This window comes from Cherax quadricarinatus, chromosome 28 (assembly GCF_038502225.1).
Source record: "Cherax quadricarinatus isolate ZL_2023a chromosome 28, ASM3850222v1, whole genome shotgun sequence".
Lineage (NCBI taxonomy): Eukaryota > Metazoa > Arthropoda > Malacostraca > Decapoda > Parastacidae > Cherax > Cherax quadricarinatus.
The window spans coordinates 24,409,175-24,433,676 of NC_091319.1; the positions used below are offsets into that span (position 1 = coordinate 24,409,175).

At 42.1% G+C, this 24,502-nt stretch overlaps 1 protein-coding gene across 9 annotated transcripts in view; it reads right to left on the reverse strand.

Annotated features, from left to right (window-relative positions):
- The window catches only part of LOC128693168 (uncharacterized), a 587,947-nt gene that overhangs the window by 473,152 nt on the left and 90,293 nt on the right, over nt 1–24,502 (reverse strand). For all 9 annotated transcript variants that reach the window (XM_070089473.1, XM_070089477.1, XM_070089479.1 and 6 more), the window contains one exon: nt 4,309–5,058. In XM_070089473.1, coding sequence (XP_069945574.1) covers nt 4,309–4,426 — 118 coding nt within the window. In that variant the 5' untranslated portion in view covers nt 4,427–5,058. The remainder of the gene's footprint in view (nt 1–4,308; nt 5,059–24,502) is intronic.

Genomic DNA, 24,502 nt, shown 5'->3' on the forward strand with positions numbered 1-24,502 from the left:
CGCAATTTATTAATTTTTCCTGAAACTTGTTGTGAGTAGAGATTGGTTGAATACCACATTGCTATCAGGTTACACACTCGTTCTGCTCCTTCCCTCAGCACCCATGGAAATGATACTTATTTACTTTCCAGTGCTTTCGCTACATCAAGCTCACTTCACTTTTTGTGCTGATGCTTTCTAGCACCTGCTGACCTGATCTGGCAACTGTACATTCTAGTAACTCGTCTCTTTCTTCAATAAAAACCCTTCTGAATCTTTTACTAAGATCTTCAAGCGCCTCTCTCTCATTCTCCCTCAGTGTTCTATCAACTTTTCTTCAGTCTTATCATATGCTCCTTTACCCCTCAAGGGAGGTTCCTTGACGCTGGTGAGGGGCTCTTGATCGAGCGAATTGAACCTGTGCTCCAATTCCCTGAATTAAGCTTGAATACCTTGCATCTCACTCCCCCTCCCCCCGAAGTGCTGTATAATCCCTACGGGTTTAGCACTCCTAAACTCCTTTACTGTTGTCATTTTTCTAATGTGGCGAGTAACACTGTTGTTGTTGTTCTGGTGTAAGACGCTCTCTCATTTTCAAAATGCCTTTCAACTTGTGTTCTTATTCTTATGTATTCCTTTCTGCCTCTCATGCTTGCTTCTTAGTTTTCTGCACTGATTTTTATTTATTTCTTCAAGTCCTCTTGCTCCTTCCCTTGTTTTCTCTACATCCATGAATGAACCATGGGCTCACCCTCTTCGTTTTTCTTTGTGTTTGATACAAATCTTTCCTTTGAGCCTTGGCACCTTATTACCTTCATCTTTTTTTGTGCATCAATGCCTTCTATTTCTCTTTCTCGGTACACCTCAAAGTTTCTCATTACATCACAGTCTCCCCCTTGTTTAGTCCCAGTCTGTTTCTCATTTTTATAATTTCTTTCCCCATTTTCAACTCCGCCAGTTACTCGAGACCGGATCCCGGACAGATGGGCGACGGACATTTGGCCGACAGGCATTTCACCCACAGACATTTGGCCGACAGACATTTCACCGACGGACATTTGGCCGAACGGACATTTCACCGAACGGACGAAATGGCATTCATCACCTAACCTAACCTAATTTTCCGTTCGGTCTGTTGTCCGTTTGGCCAAAAAGCTGTCGGCGCAATGTCCGTTCGATCAAATGTCCTTCAGTCAAATAGCTGTCGGACAAGTGTCCGTCGGGCATCTGTCCGGCCACGCTTAGTGCATTACCAGAAATAATTTCAGCCATGTCATAATAATTTTGCATAAAAGGCATGTCTAATCTTGCTGGTTAACTTTTCCCCTCACTCTTGTTTCCTTCACATGTTGTCTCAGAAACTGTGTGTACTTACCTATTTGTGGTTGCAGGGGTCGATTCATAGTTCCTGGCCCCGCTCGGTGTGTGTGTGTGTGTGTGTTTAGAAAACAGAGATAGAGAAGGGGGCATCCAAGGGTGTGTTTTAATGATGACATAAAGGTGGGCATGACCACAACAATGCTCGTTACTCGCACTAGGTTACTCAACCTGTTAATCAACACAATTAACAAACATCAACTGTCAATCCATAAACTCAAAATTAATAAATAAATGTTTAACCGTGTTCTTAGTCAGATAAGGCATTTATAGACCCAGTTTATCCTTTCCAAAATGATCATATTACAAGTACCCTAATTTCTAATCGCATGCCTGAGTTGCTCTAATGCCACTATTAATGAAGATTGGGCGGGGTTAATGATTGGGGCAGCCATGCGTGCCACTCCCCAGTCCGGGACAATCACAATCCCCTCCTACCATTCTCTGTTGACGGGTAATGGAAAACGGAGATCAGTGGAGTGTGTAATTATAGAGGAAGCATATGATTAGTGGAGCCAGGCACACCAGATGATGACTTCCGCTTCTCCCTACCTGTTCAACACCTGAGAACAAGTCTGGATTACCACGACACCGAGACAATCTCAGACTACCTCGTCCACAAGAAAAACTCCGCAATACTTGTACAGATTTTTTTAAATATTTTTTTTTGTACGGCACAACTAAGATAGCATTCTTGTGCAACCTCGCTACAACTGGTTGCTTGGCATATACAATGAAAAGTGTCTGTCTCTCAGCATATATACACTCAGCGGCACTTTATTAGGTACAACTGCTCGTTAATACAATTATCAATTACGTGGGAGCACCTCAATGCAGGTTCAGTTGTTGTTCAGACCGAATATCAGAATGGGGTAAGAAATGTGATCTAAGTGACTTTGACTGTGGAATAATTGTTGGTGCTAGACGGGGTGGTATGAGTATCTCAGAAACTGATCTGGGATTTTCATGCACAACAGTCTCTAGAGTTTACAGAGAATGATGTGAAAAACACAAAACATCTAGTGACGACAGTTCTGTGGGCGAAAACGCCTTAATAATGAGAGAGGTCAGAGAATGGCCAGACTGGTTCAGTCCGACAGGAAAGTGAAGATAACTCAAATAACCATGCATTACAACAGTGGTATGCAGAAGGGCGTCTCTGAATGAACTTATGTGAGGGTTGATGAGTACGACACGTATGCAAAAGTCGGGTATCTTTATTGTTGAAACATGTCGCCTACACAGTAGGCTTCTACAGTGCAATACAGAGGCAGCAGGTGTTGTAATGACCACCTCAAATATTATTTCTCCAAAGTTTATGACTGATTACATCTTGCATTTCATTACTACACCTGCTACCTCTGTACTTGACTGAAGAAGCCTTGACTGAAGATCCCAACTGTTGCACATGTGTCTTGATCATCCACTTGTCAGAATTTTATACCATTTTCAACATATGTGAGACCTTACGTAGCTAAAATTCCCAGATTTTTCTGTGATTCAAAATCTATTTCTTCCAGTCGATTGAGTTAGCTAATGCTGGCGAAGGTCTCGCCATCGAAGGAACTCAAGTTACCTTCCCATTCCTCGGGTCATACCTCATCACCCCCACCACTCTTACCCTTCCCCAGCTGCTGTATGACCCTAACGGGTTTAGCGTTCCTCCACGATTCAGTTAATGTTTCATCCAGTGGATGAGTGGAACAAACTCCCAAGTACCGTTATAGAGGCCAGAACGTTGTGTAGCTTTAAAAATAGGTTGGATAAATACATGAGTGGATGTGGGTGGGTGTGAGTTAGACCTGATAGCTTGTGCTACCAGGTCGGTTGCCGTGTTCCTCCCTTAAGTCAATGTGACCTGACCTGACTAGGTTGGGTGCATTGGCTTAAGCCGGTAGGAGACTTGGACCTGCCTCGCATGGGCCAGTAAGCCTTCTGCAGTGTTCCTTCGTTCTTATGTTCTTATATCAGTATGATGTGTATAGTAAATATTATGTTTACTGACACCACTTACTGGCTTTGAGAAATACTCTGTTCAATGTCCATTAAGCCAGCAGAAGTTCAATGTTTTTTTCCCCTATGTTTCTTCTCTGTTGAAAGTTGCACTGGTTTTGAGAAGTGGATTTTTCAACGGTTTTTTCATACGTGTGTATGTCATTTAGTAAATCATAATAAACCTCGATGTTATATCATTTTTATTCACTGTGTGTGTGTGTGAGAGAGAAAGAGAGAGAAAGAGAGAGAGAGAAAGAGAGAGAGAGAGAGAGAGAGAGAGAGAGAGAGAGAGAGAGAGAGAGAGAGAGAGAGAGAGAGAGAGAGAGAGAGAGAGAAAGTTAAGTGACTGCTCCTACTGGCTTTAAGAAATATAATTCAAGTTGAAACTTGAAGCTTAAATATGGTTGGTATTATCGAAGTTTCATTATGGCTTCCACTTTACGTTTTCCTGAACCATTAGTGAAGTTTAAATGTGTGCCACTTGAGCCGGGTTAATGTAGACAAAGTCTACCTTGGGAGGACAATACCAGAAATATACTTTGCAAATACAAAAAAAAATAGAAACAATTGTAAAAATATGACTGTTTAAACAGTTTTTTCACAATTAAAAGGACGATATTATCTTCGCGATTAAGAAAAAATAAAAACGAGGTCGCTGAACACTGGAAGAATATACATTGACTAAGAGTTAAATACCTGGATAATAAGTTTAACGTAAAAGATTCATTAACGCAGAAAGCATAACAGATCAGGTCTGGTCCGGGAGCGGGCTGCGGGGGCGGTGACCTCCGGAAGCCACCACAGGTTGAAGAATAACCTAGCATAAATATGATGAAAAAGATTGCATCTTTTGCTGGAAAGAAAACACACATTCACACAAAAGACTCTTGGTTAAAAGGATAATATTTGAGTTCGCTATGCCATGAGGCTGTACAAAAGGTGGTGTGTGGGACTTACCTTTCTTGAGGAGGTGTTTGATCCTCTTGGTCCTGCCCGTGAGCACTGCTAAGTGCAGCTCGTCCGGGGATTTCTCCTTGGGACCCCGACACAGCGCTCTCATTGGCGAGGGCAACATGGCGCTAACTTCAATTGATCAAATCACGTCACGCGCAGCAAAGGTAAACACGACTCCAGCCAATCAGCGAGTTAGAGAGATCCAATCGTAAACACGACTCCAGCCAATCAGTGAGTCACGGGGATCAAAAGGCTTGAAATTTCATGAATAAAACTCACACTTGACTATGCCAAACACTATACAAAACACAACGTTCCGTCACGGTCACATTAGAAAAGTTTCAAACTCGAGGAATGACGAGAAGGAAAGTTTGTATGTTGAGCGAGTCGCGTCACTACACTCACACCTTACTTGGCTTCACTACACTCGGCTGCTCGTTCCGTGGCACTCCAGCGGTTATCGGGGTCTAGCGCACGAAACTTGCGCTCCACATCTCTACGAAGTAATGAGATTCCCAACACAGCAAAAAGTGACAAAAAATTTAATCAATTAACACTGTAACTTGAGATATTCGAGTCAGGTACTCCCAGATCTATTAGTTCAGTGATGTTATGGCAGCGTAACTTTCAGCAGTAATGAAGTGGTGGACAGGCGTCCTGGTGCAGGAGTGGTCAGTCACAGGAGTCAATGAGTTTCCCCGAGGCAGGAAGGGCGTCCTAGAAGTCACAAGCTCGCCTCGCTCATCCTCCTGCCTGCAAAGTAAATATTATCTTATCAAAACACCATTAACAACACTCAGTTTTTTAAGGTTCGAGTGTTGTGGAGGGTCATCTTCTAGAGTACTGCGACTGACTCAGTATTACTGAAGCAACCTCCGAACATGACCAACACCTTATATATGATAAAGAATAAAATGGTAGAATATCGTGGCTGAAATAATTCACAATAATCCCACACTTAGGAGAGAAACTTTATTCCGACGTCTGTACATGTAATAAAATGGAAGACAAATTTCTACTTACATTACGAGTACATTTATCTTTAATTACCTGTGTTTTATAATAGTTTTTATTCATGTAATATTTCCTTTCTAGTCTAGGAGGTTGGTCTGAGACCGGGTCGCGGGTGTAATCATCCTTGAGACCAATAACAGATATAACTGATAACAAAAATACACACTCCACCATGGAGGAAACATTCTCAGACCCACACATCAAGTGTTAGCGTCGCACCCACAACATAATTCAGTACAATATTTAAATATAACTAAAATTAATTCACGTAATAAATACATGCACAGTGCAACATATATGAGTGAGGTATATCATTACAAGCATTGCTAGACTTTTAGATACCAATACTACACACGATACCTCAGTAAACTAAGAGAGCTGCACATATTATTGTGGGCGTGTAGAGGTGATAAACATGTGTAGCATATTAACAATGGGAGATTAAGAGATTTTTGTTTAAATGGTATGGTGAATTCATTTCATCACTAAGTGTCGAAGTGCCTCTTATAACACTTTAATGTACAGTGTTACACACCACACTGTAGGCTGCCCCTCATAACTCTTCGCTGTACAGTGTGTTACGGTGCTTTACAGTGCACACTTCATGCAGCTGCGTTCAGCTTGTGCTACTCAACAAAGCTCTGGGATGAACCCGAAAAAGTCTAGTTCAACATGAGTCCAGCAGCTGACATTTGACATCACTGCCAACATGTACATCATGGTGGGTGTCATGATGTTGATGACGGGCTCTTGATCTACATCACTGCCAACATGTACATCATGGTGGGTGTCATGATGTTGATGACGGGCTCTTGATCTACATCACTGCCAACATGTACATCATGGTGGGTGTCATGATGTTGATGACGGGCTCTTGATCTACATCACTGCCAACATGTACATCATAATGGGTGTCATGATGTTGATGACGGGCTCTTGATCTACATCACTGCCAACATGTACATCATAGTGGGTGTCATGATGTTGATGACGGGCTCTTGATCTACATCACTGCCAACATGTACATCATGGTGGGTGTCATGATGTTGATGACGGGCTCTTGATCTACATCACTGCCAACATGTACATCATGGTGGGTGTCATGATGTTGATGACGGGCTCTTGATCTACATCACTGCCAACATGTACATCATGGTGGGTGTCATGATGTTGATGACGGGCTCTTGATCTACATCACTGCCAACATGTACATCATGGTGGGTGTCATGATGTTGATGACGGGCTCTTGATCTACATCACTGCCAACATGTACATCATGGTGGGTATCATGATGTTGATGACGGGCTCTTGATCTACATCACTGCCAACATGTATATCCTGGTGGGTGCCAGGATGTACATGTTGACATAAAATACAAAATGTATGGACAGAGACAGAGCCACACACTGCCACACTGTATCTTAGTGGCCAAACATCCAACCTTTCGAAAACCCCTCCATGCAAACCTTACAGGATATAACAAAGTACTTCATTGTTAATGATAAGATTTCTGAAATCCTGTGTCTGTATCCAGATTCTGCGTCGACAAGATGAATGACTTCATTTCTGACGCGACTTCAATACACACAAATATTCTTTAGTTGATGTAAGATATCTATCTTTTTTTTTTTTTGAGATTGTATCTCCATATTGTGTTATACACATTAACTATGTGAAGTAATTGTAATACATGATGTGATTATTGTTGCGCTGTAACAGTATAACTAATGGGGTCTGATAATGGCCTATTACACCTCTGTAATACTGTTATTTACGCTACCACTCACAGGAGCAGCAGCGGGTGCATAAACTAGCCGCTCAGGCGGCACAACTAATAAAAAAACCTTAACCTGTTGATCCAAGGAAGTGGAGCTATCCCTTCCTTTTCTCGGGTTGCGCCTGAATACATCCAGTTGTCTCGGTGCTGCATGATCCTGCGGGTTTAGCGCTCCCCCCCCCACTCAGTAATACCACTTCTCTATCTCGAATCTGTATCACAAAATCACTTACCAGTCATCTGGGTGAACTGATAACCCAGGATAACTCATTGTAACACAGGATAACCCATTGTAACCCAAGATAACCCACTGTAACCCAGGATAACCCACCGTAGCCTAATATAACCCCCTGTAAGACAGGATAAACCACTGTAACCCAATATAACCCCCTGTAAGACAGGATAACCCCTGTAACCCAGGATAACCCACTGTAACCCAATGTACCCAGGTAGTTTTAGGTTCTCTTCCCTATGTTGCAACTCACACCTGTTGCCAACCTCCTAGGTACATATTTACTGCTAGGTGAACAGTAGCACCAAGTATAAGGTGATGTGCCCATAAATCTCACCTCGCCCGAGGATTAAACCCGGATCCTCCCTGTTGTGAGCTTAGTACTGTACAAATCACTTTATTTTGTTTAAGCTTAAAGGAAACGAAGAGTGGATTATACAGGTTATAATTCACCTCAACACTGTCAAGAATGCTTGATTCTCTTAAAATAAGAAAAGATTTGAGTAAGCAGTGTATATACTCAGATATGTCCATTTTTCATTATAGAAGCACGGAGATATACAGGTCTTAGTGTATATATGCTGAGGGATATACAGTACATCTCTAAGAGAATATACGATGAAGTATATCTTTGTTTATATATCCTAACAGTTTTCTTTCCCTTCCTCCTCTTAACGTATATTCCTGAGATTACTTTTTATCATTGTTTTGTGAAAGCATTCCTGTTGCTCACACACAGCTGAAATAAGGTCCTTAACCAACGTGCAGGAAATAGGCTTTAAACCCAACAAGCTACCTATACAAGCACGTGACACGGACGATATACATGCTGCTACCACCAATAGCCTCAACGATCAGGTCATCAACCAAGTGGCTTGATCTACTGGCAAGAGGGGGGGGGGGAGGGAGACGACCTCCTGCTAACTCGCTTACAGAGGCGTGTGTGAGTCAGGTCACTGCCTATTCCACTACCAGGTTACATGGTCATCGTCCCGTCTAGCCAGCCAGCCAGTCTGAGCCTGACTCCCACTCATCATTCCTCATGTAATGACTCCAAGTTTATTCTGAGTGAAATCTTTGCGGTTGTGGTTGCGATAACTTAGGGTTTTTTTTCCTTGGTGACAGTTATATATTGAATAATGTTGACATTAAATAAGAGCGAGTAGCGACTCTTATTTGTCCTATATACAGAAGTAGCGGAGAGGTTGTTAGACATTTATGTGTACTGACTATGGGTAATGGTGCTTCAAGATCGACCAAGAATAACTATAACAAGAATAACCACCGATCAAGAATAACTGAATCCCTAAAATGGAGATTAAACTGTTTTGAGTGTATATACACAGAGATATGCACCTCTCTCGATGTATACGTGACCTTAGGACATGATCATTATTTAAGGAGGAAAAAATTATTTTATTAAAACGTAATATTTTCTTATACGTGCCTGAAGGAAGTCGTTCCGAGGGTCAATCTTACTACAGACACCTTGACCAGGTGTGTGAAGCAAGTTTATTATATTTACATCTGTTTAATTCACCACGCTGAGAATAAGCAACTCCCCCCTCCCTCAAAATGATGAACAACGGGCAATATGGACCTACAGTGTCTTAATTATAAAGTCAGTCTTCAGTTTCCATGTATATTTGTGAAAGTCACAACCTTCACTGTAAATGCACTCTTTCTTCTTTCTCTTCTTACAGTTGTTGTTGTTGTTGTTCTTCTTCTTCTTCTTCTTCTTCTTCTTCTGCTGCTGCTGCTGCTGCTGCTGCTGCTGCTGCTGCTGCTGCTGCTGTTGCTGCTGCTGCTAATGCTGCTGCTGCTAATGCTGCTGCTGCTAATGCTGCTGCTAATGCTGCTGCTAATGCTGCTGCTGCTAATGCTGCTGCTAATGCTGCTGCTGCTGCTGCTGCTAATGCTGCTGCTAATGCTGCTGCTGCTGCTGTTGCTGCTGCTGTTGCTGCTGCTGCTGCTGCTGCAACGGTATCCTTACCTCGTATATGAAAATATTTTGTTCGTCAGGAAACTGTCTTCTGTCGCGAATCTTTATCCTGATGATTGTAAAGTTTAAGTCGAATCATGTACTGGATGAGTCGCATTTTGTAAAGTCTACGTATACCTGAGTAAACTTACTTATTTGCCACTTAAATATTGACTTAAATGAAGTGCTGAATGATCAGCAGCAACTTCAAACATGAGCAGCGTGCTGCTACCTTCCTTCACAGAACAAGTTCAAACATGAGCAGCGTGCTGCTACCTTCCTTCACAGAACAAGTTCAAACATGAGCAGCGTGCTGCTACCCTCCTTCACAGAACAAGTTCGTACAGACTGAGCCTACTGTTTTATTCTCTAGAACAAAGAGGAAATAAACAGTGTATTTACACAGATATAAATCTCTCAGTGTACGTACACAAATATAAAGCTCTCAGTGTACGTACACAAATATAAATCTCTCAGTGTACGTACACAAATATAAATCTCTCAGTGTACGTACACAAATATAAAGCTCTCAGTGTACGTACACAAATATAAAGCTCTCAGTGTACGTACACAAATATAAAGCTCTCAGTGTACGTACACAAATATAAAGCTCTCAGTGTACGTACACAAATATAAAGCTCTCAGTGTACGTACACAAATATAAAGCTCTCAGTGTACGTACACAAATATAAAGCTCTCAGTGTACGTACACAAATATAAAACTCTCAGTGTACGTACACAAATATACAGCTCTCAGTGTACGTACACAAATATACAGCTCTCAGTGTACGTACACAAATATAAAACTCTCAGTATAACGTCTCAGTGTTGCTAGACTGCTTCAGTATAGTAAAAAAGACTGGATTATGTGTACCAGAGAGCACTGGAATTTCCTGAGTGGCCTGATATATGCAAATTACTCGCCCCTGGTCCAAGACGACGACTTGATAACCCGTCTGGCTTGTCCGATGGTTCAAAGCCTTCACGAGGATGATCCAATCCTCTTCAATCTCACGGGTGGAGGATTCAATTCTCTTACACTCTGTGTGATTTACTCTATGGTGCAGGGCTTTTCAAAACATCTAGGCAACCCCCCCCCCTTCCCCATTATTTGAAGATGTCTGGCGATCACCGGATGGAGGAATGAGCCTTCACCACTCATGGAATGATCCATATGGGTTTATCGCTTCTCATGAATCAACAGATAAATCTTGACATGTTATCTTTAAACAATTTAATCGCAACACAATTTCAATGCCACAGAAAATGTTTAAATATTTCTTTTCAGTCTTATTAAGGATTTTGGTAAAAAATGTAGTTGTCTTGACTAAGGGACGTAAAGGTAGAATGGTGCCTTCAAATGGGTCGTTTTACAATGGTCCGCCACAAAAGTTCGTTTATAATGGTTCGTTTGCAATGGTCCACCATAATGGTTCGTTTACAATGGTTCATCATATGGTCCGTTACAATGATCTAGGAGACTATGTATCTGGCAGACTGTTTTACAAATCATATACCAGGCTGTCTCAACTGTTATAATAGGAACCACAGTTATATATATATATATATATATATATATATATATATATATAGAGATATATATATATATATATATATATATATATATATATATATTAACACAGCGGCCGTCTCCCACTAAGGTAGGGCGGCCCGAAAAAAAAAAAACTTTCATCATTTACTCCATCACTGTTTTGCCAGAGGCGTGCTTACACTACAGTTATAAAACTGCAACATTAACATCCCTCCTTCAGAGTGCCGGTACTGTACTTCCCATCTTCAGAACTTAAGTCCGGCCTGCCGCTTTCCCTGACTCTCTTCATAAATGTTACCTTGCTCACACTCCAACAGCACGTCAAGTCCTAAAAACCATCTGTCTCCATTCGTTCCTAACATGCTCACGTATGCTTGATGGAAGTCCAAGGCCCTCTCACACAAAACCTCCTTTACCCCCTCCCTCCAACTTTTCCTAGGCCGACCCCTACCCCGCCTTCCCTCCACTACAGATTTATACACTCTCGAAGTCATTCTATTTTGTTCCATCCTCTCTACACACCCGAACCACCTCAACAACCCCTCCTCAGCCTTCTTGATGACAGTTTAGATAATCCCGCACCTCCTCCTAATTCCAAAACTAGGAATTTTCTGCATTATATTCTCACCAAACACTGCCTTCAGACACGACGTCACTGCCTCCAGCCTTCTCCTTGTTGTAACATTCACCACCCATGCTTCACACCCATATAAGAGTGTTGGTATAACTATACTCTCATACATTCCACTCAATGCTTCCATGGACAAAGTTCTTTGTCTCCACAGACTCCTAAGTGCACCACTCCCCTTTTTCCCCTCATCAATTCTATGATTCATTCACTTCATCTTTCATAGACCTATCTGCTGACACGTCCACTCCTAAATATCTGAATACATTCACCTCCTCCATACTCTCTCTCTCTCCAATCTGATATCCAATTTTTCGTTACCTTATTTTTTTTCATCCTCATCACCTTACTCTTTCCAATATTAACTTTTAATTTTCTTCTTTTAAATACCTTACCAAATGCATCCACCAACCTCTGCAACTTCTCTTCAGAATCTCCCAAAAGCACAGTGCCATCAGCAAAGAGCAACTGCGACAACTCCCACTTTTTGTTAGATTCTTTATCTTTTAACCCCACACCTCTTGCCAAACCCAAACATTCACTTCTCTTACAACCCCATCTATAAATATATTGAACAACCATATATACATATACAATACTACATGCACATAGTTTTGTGCAAATTATGAGTTCTTCACTACTACTGCAATCCTGTTACAGTACTTTTTCAAACTATACAAAAAGTCCAGTGAAAAACATATTGCAGGTTCCTGTGTTCGCTGCCTCTGTTTGTAAACACTGAGAAACTATACACTTCAACCTCTTGTTCATGACTGGTATTGCACACAAAATATATGTTCTCTCTATTGTCATTATTATTATTATTATTATCCTGTGTATAACTGGAGTGTCTGACTACGCCTTATCAGGTTTATTAAAATGAACAGGTGTGGGAATAGTAACTATTGAGCAGAGGCAGACAAGAATAAACAGGTGTGGGAATTAGTAACTAGAGAGCAATGAAGAAAGTGAATGCTAACACCGTGTGCTTTTCTTACGAATGTAAGTAATAAATGTATGATAAAAATTGTGGTAGTTCCAAGAAAGTGTGGTACTGGTACGAAGACACTAGGAGAGCACTGATGACAACACACAGAAGTTCATCGCTGAAGAAAAGCGAAATGAATAGACATGTTGAGAGCAGTCATGTGTGTAAATGTGCCAGTTTTACTGCTAAAGACAAAGTCAAGGTGATAAGACAAGAGTGGTCTCACTAAACAATTCTTCATAGGAGGAGGAGAAGGAAGGGGTTTCATTGATGCTGCTGAGGGGTGAGACAAGAGTGGTCTCACTAAACAACCCTTCAGAGGAGGAAGAGGAAGGGTTTTCACTGATGTAGCTGAGGGGTAAGACAAGAGTGGTCTTACTAAACAACCCTTCAGAGGAGGAGGAGGAGGAAGGCATTTCGCTGATGCTGCTGAGAACCTCTTCATCCTTGTAAATTTAGCTGTCTTTCCCCTCTCATATCAAATCTGTTTATCTCCTGCTCCCCAGACGCTGTATGACCTTACGAGTTTAGTGCTTTTCCCCAGAGTGAATTATGCGAGTTACCCAACAAAACTCAAAAAAAAAAATTATTTTCCGAAGAATCTAAAAGCATCAACACTTGATTCCGTCTATATTTTATGTTCAAGAAAGAACAAAACAGTACACGAGCATCGGCTTGTCAGGGCAAACTACTGTGAGACGTGAGGAAAAACTAGTATTAAATTTATATTACTTTGTACTGGCGGTGGATGAGAGTTGTGATGTCACAGACACAGCCCACTTGTTGAGTTTCAATATACCGTATTTTTCGGCATATAAGGCGAGCCTTTTTTCCCAACAAAAATTCTTGCAAAATCAGCCTGCGCCTTATGTGTTCAATGGTAGGCTTTGGGTTACGCTTTATCTTAAGTAAGAGAGTAATTAAACATTGACTATGATTACTGATTTACCGCTACGATACTTCTGTCGTGCGCCTTATAAACCGGAAAATACGGTATATTGAAACTCAACAAGTGGGCTGTGTCTGTGACATCACAACTCTCATACTAGTGACAATGTTGAACTCTGCCGAGAAACTGTGATGAATGAACGAAGCAAGTGAAGACTTACTGCAGGAGGTACATACATCAGTGCATGTCAAGGCTAACAGTGCATCTCCAAACTAACAGTTCATCTCAAAGCTAACAGTGTATCTCAGAAGTAACAGTGCATCTCAAAGCTAACAGTGCATCTCCAAACTAACAGTTCATCTCAAAGCTAACAGTGCATCTCAGAAGTAACAATGCATCTCAAAGCTAACAGTGCATCACCAAACTAACAGTGCATCTCAAAGTCAACAGTGCATCTCAGAAGTAACAGTGCATCTCAAAGCTAACAGTGCATCACCAAACTAACAGTGCATATGAAAGTTAACAGTGCATCTCAAAACTAACAGTGCATCTCAAGGCTCAGTACACCTCATGACTAACAGTGGACAAAACTGACAAGTGTGACCACTGAGAATGCAAAATATGACATTACCAGTTGCTCACAAGGATTCAAGACCACTTCACAGTAAACAAAGAACAGTTTTTTATTTTTTGTCAATAAATGGATTATCCATTAAGAGGTCATATTGCAGGGTGTGGTACAAGCAAGTAATGTGGTGGCCAGGAGGAGGAACGTGATGAGCAACATTCCAGCGAGAGGACTGAACCACAGGTAATCTGAACCCCTCCACGAGGCGTTCTGATCCTCAACCACGAGGGTGTTAACTATCACACGAATATAATAAGCTTATGTAAATAACACTCCGTATAGAGTAGAGAATGTAATCCCCAAGCAGTCACTCTTTCTAAAGTAATCCTTTCTCTCTCTCTCCTCCCTCCCACCCCTACCCTGAGCCACCGCGAGGCTTGGTCATGGACCGGGCCGCGGGGGCGTTCACCCCCGAAACACCCTCCAGATTACCCAGGTTACCCCGCCCCTCCCCCACATGCTTACCAGAGTATATACACCTACAAAAAGAAATAGAGAAAACATCGCACTTTCTCAAAATATTCTTTTTTTTTGTGCAGTAATACTGGCTTAAGGCTGTTTTTTTTTTCTTTTTGAATATTATTCAGGTTTTCCTCGTCACTCCGGCTGGTGGCTTCTGTTTTATGCTTTTGTATGTTGTGTATACGTTAGTTTCCCTTTAAACAAATACTTCGCAAGTACATTATCCTGTAAAATACTTTATATACAAGCAAGTTTACACTCGGCGCTGCTCGACACTATGAACAGTCAGTCCCAGAAAATCTTGAAAAAAATACTAAAATTAAGATCTGTAAAAAAAAAATATATATCATGGGTTAGTTGTGCCGTTTATATTAAAAAAATCAATACACAGATAGTAGTGAAACTCTCTCAGGTCTGTTTTCCCACATTAATTAAAAATCACTTGAAGGTTTGACAGATTAATGGGTCCTCCCACTCGCTGATATCCATTATTATTATTATTATTATTATTATTATTATTATCATCATTTTCTTATTACTATTATTAATAACCCTTAGGAGACATATAGCGCCTGGGGGATGGGAGGCATTTACCTTCGATCCAAGAAAAAATAGTACACAAACAGCCCGAACGTAGGGGAAAGAAACCTATGTCGACGTTTCAGTCCGACTTGAACCATTAACTGTGTGAATAGTTAGAGGTGCAAGTCGGATCGAAACGTCGTTATAGGTTTCTTTCTCCTATGTACAGGTTATATGTGCATTGTTCCAGTCACAGTAGTGTGTCTTTCTGTTTTACAGGAAAGAAGTGATGTGACTCCTTACATGTAGAGCCTCTGAGGGACGTCAAGGAACCTACCTGCCTGCTGGAGTGTATACATCCTCATACACGGCAAACACATATCCTCATACACGACAAACACATATCCTCATACACGACAAACACATATCCTCATGCACGACAAACACACATTCTCATACACGACAAACACATATCCTAATACACGACAAACACACATTCTCATACACATCAAACTCAGAGTTGTACCCCAGCCTTCACATCAGTATAAAGTTCACTACCTTGGTCAAACACTTTACACAAGTTAGAAAGTTTATGTGAGTCACAAGTAATACTAGTGACACCTCACTGCTGAGGTAACTTTTTCCCTTGTCACTCATCTCAACTTTCATGCAAAATCTCTATGTTCTTGTTCACAAGTTCATCACATATCCTTCTTTTAACTAATCTTTTTTATCTAATATTTTTTTACCATTATTATTATTATTATTAGGGGAAGCAGTTAACCTGTAGGGGGTCACAGAGCGCATGGGGAGAGGATGGCACTCAGCTTGGAGGACAGGTCCACTTCCTTGGAACAAGAGCTCCTCACCAGCATCAAGGAACCTTCGGAGAACTTTACAAAAACTTGCTAAGACAAATAGTCACGCCATCCTTATGTTTCCTGCACAATGTACAGTGCACAGACAACAGGAAAGACTGTACAGTGAACATATACAAGATTTTCCTGACTTTCAACTGTTTCATAAATATTAGTGATTGTGGGAATCATCGCCTCCGTGACGGTGTCTCACACCTGTGATGGATCCTTAACTGGAAAAAAAACTTACAGAAAAGTAAAATTTATACAGAATTTAGGCAGAAGTTTTGCAAGATTTATCTGCCATCTTACAGGTTCACGAGAGAGAGAGAGAGAGAGAGAGAGAGAGAGAGAGAGAGAGAGAGAGAGAGAGAGAGAACGTGTTACTCTACCAGAGTACACAACATTTACGAGGCTTCCAATACTCCTATAACAGAAAAAATATCGCTGTCTTCACCGTGTTCAGAGCGTACTCACCTAGCTGTTGCTTGCTGAGGTTGCGCAATAGCTCCTGGCCCCTTGCTTAACTATTACCGACCAGCTTTACTTATTCCTAAAAACTATAGTTATTTTCTAAGTGACCACCAGCTTGTTATCAAGTACTTCCTTACCTCCCTGTGGCTCACCTGTGTCTTTATTTGCTTGTCCTCCATCTCCCTGTCATCTGTGTATTTTATATGTCATGAACATGTCCCCCTGATGTTTTTCATGCTGTTATTGTGCAGTTTGTTTTAAGTCGTAGTTCAAACCGCCATTTCTCGTGTCAGTCACGTTGCTGTTGTATGTATATGTCTGATTAAACTCTTCTACAGCACCTGGTTTATGTCTGATTAAACTCTTCTACAGCACCTGGTTTATGTCTGATTAAACTCTTCTACAGCACCTGGTTTATGTCTGATTAAACTCTTCTACAGCACCTGGTTTATGTCTGATTAAACTCTTCTACAGCACCTGGTTTATGTCTGATTAAACTCTTCTACAGCACCTGGTTTATGTCTGATTAAACTCTTCTACAGCACCTGGTTTATGTCTGATTAAACTCTTCTACAGCACCTGGTTTATGTCTGATTAAACTCTTCTACAGCACCTGGTTTATGTCTGATTAAACTCTTCTACAGCACCTGGTTTATGTCTAATTAAACTCTTCTACAGCACCTGGTTTATGTCTGATTAAACTCTTCTACAGCACCTGGTTTATGTCTAATTAAACTCTTCTACAGCACCTGGTTTATGTATAATTAAACTCTTCTACAGCACCTGGTTTATGTCTAATTAAACTCTTCTACAGCACCTGGTTTATGTCTGATTAAACTCTTCTACAGCACCTGGTTTATGTCTGATTAAACTCTTCTACAGCACCTGGTTTATGTCTAATTAAACTCTTCTACAGCACCTGGTTTATGTCTAATTAAACTTTTCTACAGCACCTGGTTTATGTCTGATTAAACTCTTCTACAGCACCTGGTTTATGTCTAATTAAACTCTTCTACAGCACCTGGTTTATGTCTGATTAGGCGTGAATTTCACGCTGGGTTGTGTCTGGTGCACACTAAGGTCAACTTCCCGTGTCTGCTGCACACTAAGGTCAACTTCCCGTGTCTGGTGCACACTAAGGTCAACTTCCCGTGTCTGCTGCACACTAAGGTCAACTTCCCGTGTCTGGTGCACACTAAGGTCAACTTCCCGTGTCTGCTGCACACTAAGGTCAACTTCCCGTGTCTGCTGCACACTAAGGTCAACTTCCCGTGTCTGGTGCACACTAAGGTCAACTTACCGTGGTGTCTCGTGCACAGTAATGCCAACTTCCCGTGGTGTCTCGTGCACAGTGAGGTCAACTTCCCGTGGTGCCTCGTGCACAGTAAGGTCAATTTCCCGTGGTGTCTCGTGCACAGTAAGGTCAATTTCCCGTGGTGTCTCGTGCACAGTGAGGTCAACTTCCCGTGGTGCCTCGTGCACAGTAAGGTCAATTTCCCGTGGTGTCTCGTGCACAGTAAGGTCAACTTCCCGTGGTGTCTCGTGCACAGTGAGGTCAACTTCCCGTGGTGTCTCGTGCACAGTGAGGTCAACTTCCCATGGTGTCTCGTGCACAGTGAGGTCAACTTCCCGTGGTGTCTCGTGCACAGTGAGGTCAACTTCCCGTGGTGCCTCGTGCACAGTGAGGTCACCTTCCCGTGGTGTCTCGTGCACAGTGAGGTCAACTTCCCGTGGTGCCTCGTGCACAGTAAGGTCAACTTCCCGTGGTGTCTCGTGCACAGTAAGGTCAACTTCCCGTGGTGTCTCGTGCACAGTAAGGTCAACTTCCCGTGGTGTCTCGTGCACAGTAAGGTCAACTTCCCGTGGTGTCTCGTGCACAGTAAGGTCAACTTCCCGTGGTGTTTCGTGCACAGTAAGGTCAACTTCCCGTGGTGTTTCGTGCACAGTAAGGTCAACTTCCCGTGGTGTCTCGTGCACAGTAAGGTCAACTTTCCGTGGTGTCTCGTGCACAGTAAGGCCAACTTCCCGTGGTGCCTCGTGCACAGTAAGGTCAACTTCCCGTGGTGTCTCGTGCACAGTAAGGTCAACTTCCCGTGGTGTCTCGTGTACAGTAAGGTCAACTTCCCGTGGTGCCTCGTGCACAGTAAGGTCAACTTCCCGTGGTGCCTCGTGCACAGTAAGGTCAACTTCCCGTGGTATCTCGTGCACAGTAAGGTCAACTTCCCGTGGTGTCTCGTGCACAGTAAGGTCAATTTCCCGTGGTGTCTCGTGCACAGTAAGGTCAACTTCCCGTGGTGTCTCGTGCACAGTAAGGTCAACTTCCCGTGGTGTCTCGTGCACAGTAAGGTCAACTTCCCGTGGTGTCTCGTGCACAATAAGGTCAACTTCCCGTGGTGCGTCGTGCACAGTAAGGTCAACTTCCCGTGGTGTCTCGTGCACAGTAAGGTCAACTTCCCGTGGTGTCTCGTGCACAGTAAGGTCAACTTCCCGTGGTGCCTCGTGCACAGTAAGGTCCACTTCCCGTGGTGCCTCGTGCACAGTAAGGTCAACTTCCCGTGGTGCCTCGTGCACAGTAAGGTCAACTTCCCGTGGTGCCTCGTGCACAGTAAGGTCAACTTCCCGTGGTGTCTCGTGCACAATAAGGTCAACCTGCCGTGCGTGAAGGTGTATACTAGTTGTTACATTCATCATGGAAACTCACCTGACACGTTCGTCATGACGAGCCGTTCATGTTCCCGTTGTTCCTATGACGAGACGTTCAGTGTTACCGTTAGTGAGGGCGCGGCCAGAAACAACGACTCTGGTGCGCTGCTATGGACGGTGGTGTCTACTAAGGCTTGTGAATGATGTAACCGTTGGTCCTCCTGCGGGCTACGGCAGACCAACCGCCGTCCTACCGGTCTGATCCTGTGGTCCGAGTACCGTATGTATGTATGTGTGTGTGTGTGTGTGTGTGTGTGTGTGTGTGTGTGTGTGTGTGTGTGTGTGTGTGTGTGTGTGTGTGTGTGTGTGTGTGTGAAACACTGCACTTCATTACATGTCATTTCGAAAATACTGTTGGACCCAGAAATTAGTAAATTCGGTTTATAAGAGTCGAGTGGCGGAGCCAGGAGCTGCAATCGACCCCTATCAAACACAACGGTCAATAAGCATAATATTATTAATGATGTACAATATTGACAATACCTCTAGTGTTATATGTGTCAGTAATCGACTGAAAAAGTCTGCTGAGTAGACGCAATGTTTCGGTAATGAAGATACACAAATATTACATTACACATGTGTTATTCAATCACTAAGCACTAGCAACAGAGGTTGCAGTGCAGACATCTTCGGAACACGAAGACACACACTGTGCATATTAATCCGTCGAAGCAGCAAGAGACACGGCTATTTCCGAGGCTGTGGGTGACCACTAGGACTCTTACCATGTAAAACTGATGTGTAAAAAAAAACGGGTTTAGAGCTTTCACATAAATATAATAATAACAGTTAACTTAGGAGGAACAAAGGTAAAAAAGATACCAGTAATGTCAGAGTAGTAATGTGGTTGCTTGACTAACTGGGTTTAAAAACCATCGGTTATATTAATGTAATAAACTAACAAAAGCAACTAACATGCCTACATCTGTCCGTAGCTTGTCAGCTAAGGACAGATCAGTTTTACAGGTTAAAATTTGTTGTCCTCCTGTCTCTGCTCATTTCAAAGGCCAGTCCTAAGGTATACTACCACCCCCAGGATGCCACCCACAACAGTCGACTAACATTCCCGTGGTGGTGGTGGAGCGATGATGATCTTAATCATCAAGATCCCCTTGGTGGTAGTGGAGAGATGATGAGCTTAGTCATCAAGATCCCCATGGTGGTGGTGGAGAGATGATGAGCTTAGTCATCAAGATCCCCGTGGTGGTGGTGGAGAGATGATGATCTCAGTCATCAAGAGATGTACAGCGGGTATGTTGAAGAATGAGACACTTGTGCAACATTTCGGAATCTTTATTACGGAATCGTTTCGCCAGTCACAGTCTGGTGAAACGTTTCCGTAATAAAGGTTCCCTAATATTGCACAAGTGTCTGATTCTTGAACTTGTCGGTTCTGTAAATCATTTACATCACAAGTTATGTGGTCAAGGCAGACTTGCTATCTTATAAAAAGTACCTTAAATAGCATTCTTCTCTAACACCTTACTGGCTCACCACACTCACAAACCCAAAGCTTAAATGGTACTCCAGACTAAGCTGGCACTCTGGACTAAGCTGGCTCTTTCGACCAAGCTGATACTGCGCTTTAAGCTGGTGTTCTGGCCTAAGATGACACTCAAGAGAAGAACATAAAAGCACAATACCATGACTGGAACAATACACAAATAATCCGCACGTAGGAGAGAGGAGCTTACCACGACGTTTCGGTCATCTATGTATGACACACAAGACTACCTAAAATCACCTGCGATCGATTTCAGACTTTTCCACCCTTACAGCTCGACCTTTGGCCAGGCTTCCTTCTTGCTTGCCTGGTCAACCAGGCTGTTGCCGTTGGGAGCCCTCTGACCCACATGTCCATCACAGCCTGGTTGATATGGTACTTGACGATGGTGATCCAGTTTCCTCTTGAAAATTTCTACATTTGTTCCATCAAATTTAATAACTGGTGGCAGTAAGCTGAAGTCCTGGATCACGGATGCTAACACAATGTTCTCTTATTATGCTCACGGCGTCCCTTAAAACTGCTCAGAGGTAAGTCCAAACCTTGCACAAACTGGAGTTAGCTTTACTTTAAACAGTAACAAATGAAATCTTGAGTGTAAAACTACATTTTATATAATCTAGATGAATTAACTATTCTACAATGACATTATAATTTATATAATGACTAGGCTCTATAACATCGAATATTAAAATTTTAATGCGGTACTCATTAGCAGGGAAGCCGAGAGCTACACAACTGGTAATCCTTCAAACGAGGCATCACACGCCGCCTGCTCTCACAAAAATTTAAGACACTGAACAAGCTGAATTATGTAAATGACGACCACTTTTTTTTTTTTATCAAGGAGTGACGCGATCAAAATAGTCTTAAGGGGCGAGGCCAGGTGCTTAGTGCCAACCCCCGCAAAGAACTCGGTGAGTTCAAGTAATATCAGCCTCAAGCCGGACAAACATCAGTGCAGAACACACAACAGGCAAGTCTTGTGCCAGAGTGGTGAACCTATAGCAGTCTATCCGACGGGCGGGGTTGTCCATGAGCATACTGTACCCGAGTTCAAATAGATGGCTTTGTCAGGAAACATGGAAGGACCCAACACAAGCCACGGGACTCCTCACCGCTACAAGGCCACTATGGGATCTGGCAGACAGGTTTATCTATCAGAGTGCTCCAAATTATTCCCCCATCCCTTCTTCCATTCTTCTATCTATCCTTCACCCTCCCTTCTCACCCTATGCACCTCGTTTATAAATGAGTATTTATCTTACGTCCCTGACACCAGACAGATAACGTTAATAGAATTAGAAAAAAAATAGCGTTTGGCAGTAACGCACTATATATGTGAGAAGCGTTTGTGGATCTCTCTCTCCGTGACTCTCTGAACACGACTCAGTACCCGGTTTATACCTATCAATAATAATAATTATCAGTCATCACCTCGTCTCCGGTGCTCTCTCTCTCTCCCCTCCCTCACTCTATTCCTCCCTCCGTCCTCCGCCTCATCTCTTCATGTCACTGTTACTTCCAATCACTTCCCATAGCGCATTCCCCATATCATCTTCTTATCCTTCCCCTCACTGTCTGATGGAATACAAGAACACATTTCATGTTCACACAATACAAGAACAGTTCGTGTTCACGCAATACAAAAATACATTTTGTTCACAATACAAGACACTTTATGTTTCCACAACACAGGAGCACAACTTTTACCTTTATCTTTATACATCTGATGAGTTCAGAGAATTTTTCTACTCTCAGAGCCCGGTCTTGGGCCAGGCTTCTCTGGTACTTGCCTGGTCAACCAGGCTATTGCTGCTGTTGGCCAGCTGACCCACATGTCTATCACAGCCTGGTTGATCTGGCATCTGGTGAAGATACTTGTACAGTTTTCTTTTGGAGACTTCTACATTTGTCCTAGCATGTTTCTGATATTTTTTGTTAAGAGTTTAATAGTGTGGGACTACGGATGTTGTTACAATGTTCCCTTATTGTGTCCATGGCTTTCCACTAGATTTATTTTGCACTTCCTCCCATATCTCTCACTCCAGTCTGTTGTTATGGCAAATTTTGGATAATTCCCTCAAGAACTTTCCACGTAAATATTATAATCTCTCTCTCTCTCTCTCTCCGCTCCAATGAGTACATATTTAGTACTTTAAGGCGTTGTCAGTAATTTAAATGCTTTATTGGCTCTATGCAGGGCAGTAAACAATCTCTATATCTCTTCCAGCTCTGATATCTCTACTGCCCTTAAAGGGGCCGTCAACACTGAGCAATATTACAAATGAGACAGCACAAACGATTTGAAGTGTCACTGCTGGCATTATTTCACTTGTTTTGAAAGTTCTCATTATCCACCCCATCATCTTCCTGGTTGTCATAACATTTGCTTTATTGTGTTCTTTTTAAAGAAAGATCAGCTGACGTAATTATTCCCAGGTCTTTCACGTGCTCCTTTTGTTCTATTTGATGATCCTCTTGAGTTTTGTATACAGTGTCCCTTTTGAGTCTTTCATGCTTTCTATATCTAAATAGCCGGAACTTATCACCAATGAACGTCATGTTCTCCACTGCCCACTGGAAAATCCTGCTGATATCTTCCTGCAATTTTTAGTGTCTTGTACCTAAGTGACTTTCTTGCTTATTTTAGCGCCATCTGCAAATGATTCAAAACTGTGACGCGTGTTTTTGTCTGCTATGAGGATAAGAAACAGCATATGTGTCAGGATAGTGCCTTGGGGTACAAAGATTTTTATCTCGCTAATGATGTCATTTGATGTTTACTACTTTCTGCTCATTTTGTGTGCAGTCACCCTATGAACGCATTTGTTAAACGCCTTTGTAAAATCTGTGTATATCACATCTGAGATTTAATTTTCTTCCAAAGCCTCCGTAATTTTATCATAGTGGTTCAGGAGCTGTGACAGGCATATGATCTTCCAGCTCAACAACCGTATTGGTTTGGGTTGTGCTGCTCCATAAAACTTGTAACTCGGCATCTCATCACTCTTTCAAGTTAGGGCTACTGGCATGTAATTTTTGGCTAGCGCTGTACCACCTCCCTTATGCAAAGAAGCCAAGTCTTCACTGTTTAAAGTCTCTGGTATTTCACCTAGATCTAGGCTCTTTCTCCAAAGAATATTGAGACCTCGTGCTAGTGGCACTTTGCATTTTTTTTATAAAAAATCCCAAGAATCTGATCCAGGTGCTGAGTGAGTAGGCATGTTTTCATTTCTTTTCTTTTTCGAATTTTGTAGGATTAGTACCGTCTGCACGGGCTTCAGATGGAATGAAAAAGGTTTCTGCATTCTCCACACTGATTTCATTTAATGTGTTGCTGAACACCGACACGTATTGGTTTCATAGAAATTCGTTCATTTCTTGTTCATCATCAGTATATGAAGCTCCTGTTATTAATGGTCCAATTTTACAAGTAGTTCTTTGCTTGGATTTTTTTGTGTGTAGAAGTATTTACCGTTGCTTGTAATATCCTGTATATTTTTTTTTATTGTTCCCTTTGCGCATCTTGTGTCTGGTATAACAGCTCAGTGTTTGCGGTCTCGGTGATTTCTCGGCTAAAATTTTCTTTCCTTCGTTATGGCAGTCACGTTATTAAGCAATTCGGTAATCCTTTTTCTTCTGTACAATCGTCTACACTCTTTTTCTGTATGTGATCTTCTAGGTTTCCTCAATGGTACATATTTAACACAGACCTTGTATGCTTTTGTGTTCAGCTTTTACAAGTATTGATGAAGATTTAGGTGCTCATGACTGTTTCCCAGGATATATTTGATAGTTCTTGGTTAATTTTGTCCCAGTCAGTTCTATGATTATTGAGTTAAACTTACTGAACATCCCTTCTCGTACATTAGTGCTGAGTTTATACTCACTTGTACTTCTATGATATTGTGGTCAGAGTATAATGTCTTTTGTGATAATGTCTCTGACTGGTTCCTTGTTGGTTGAGAATATTAAATACATTT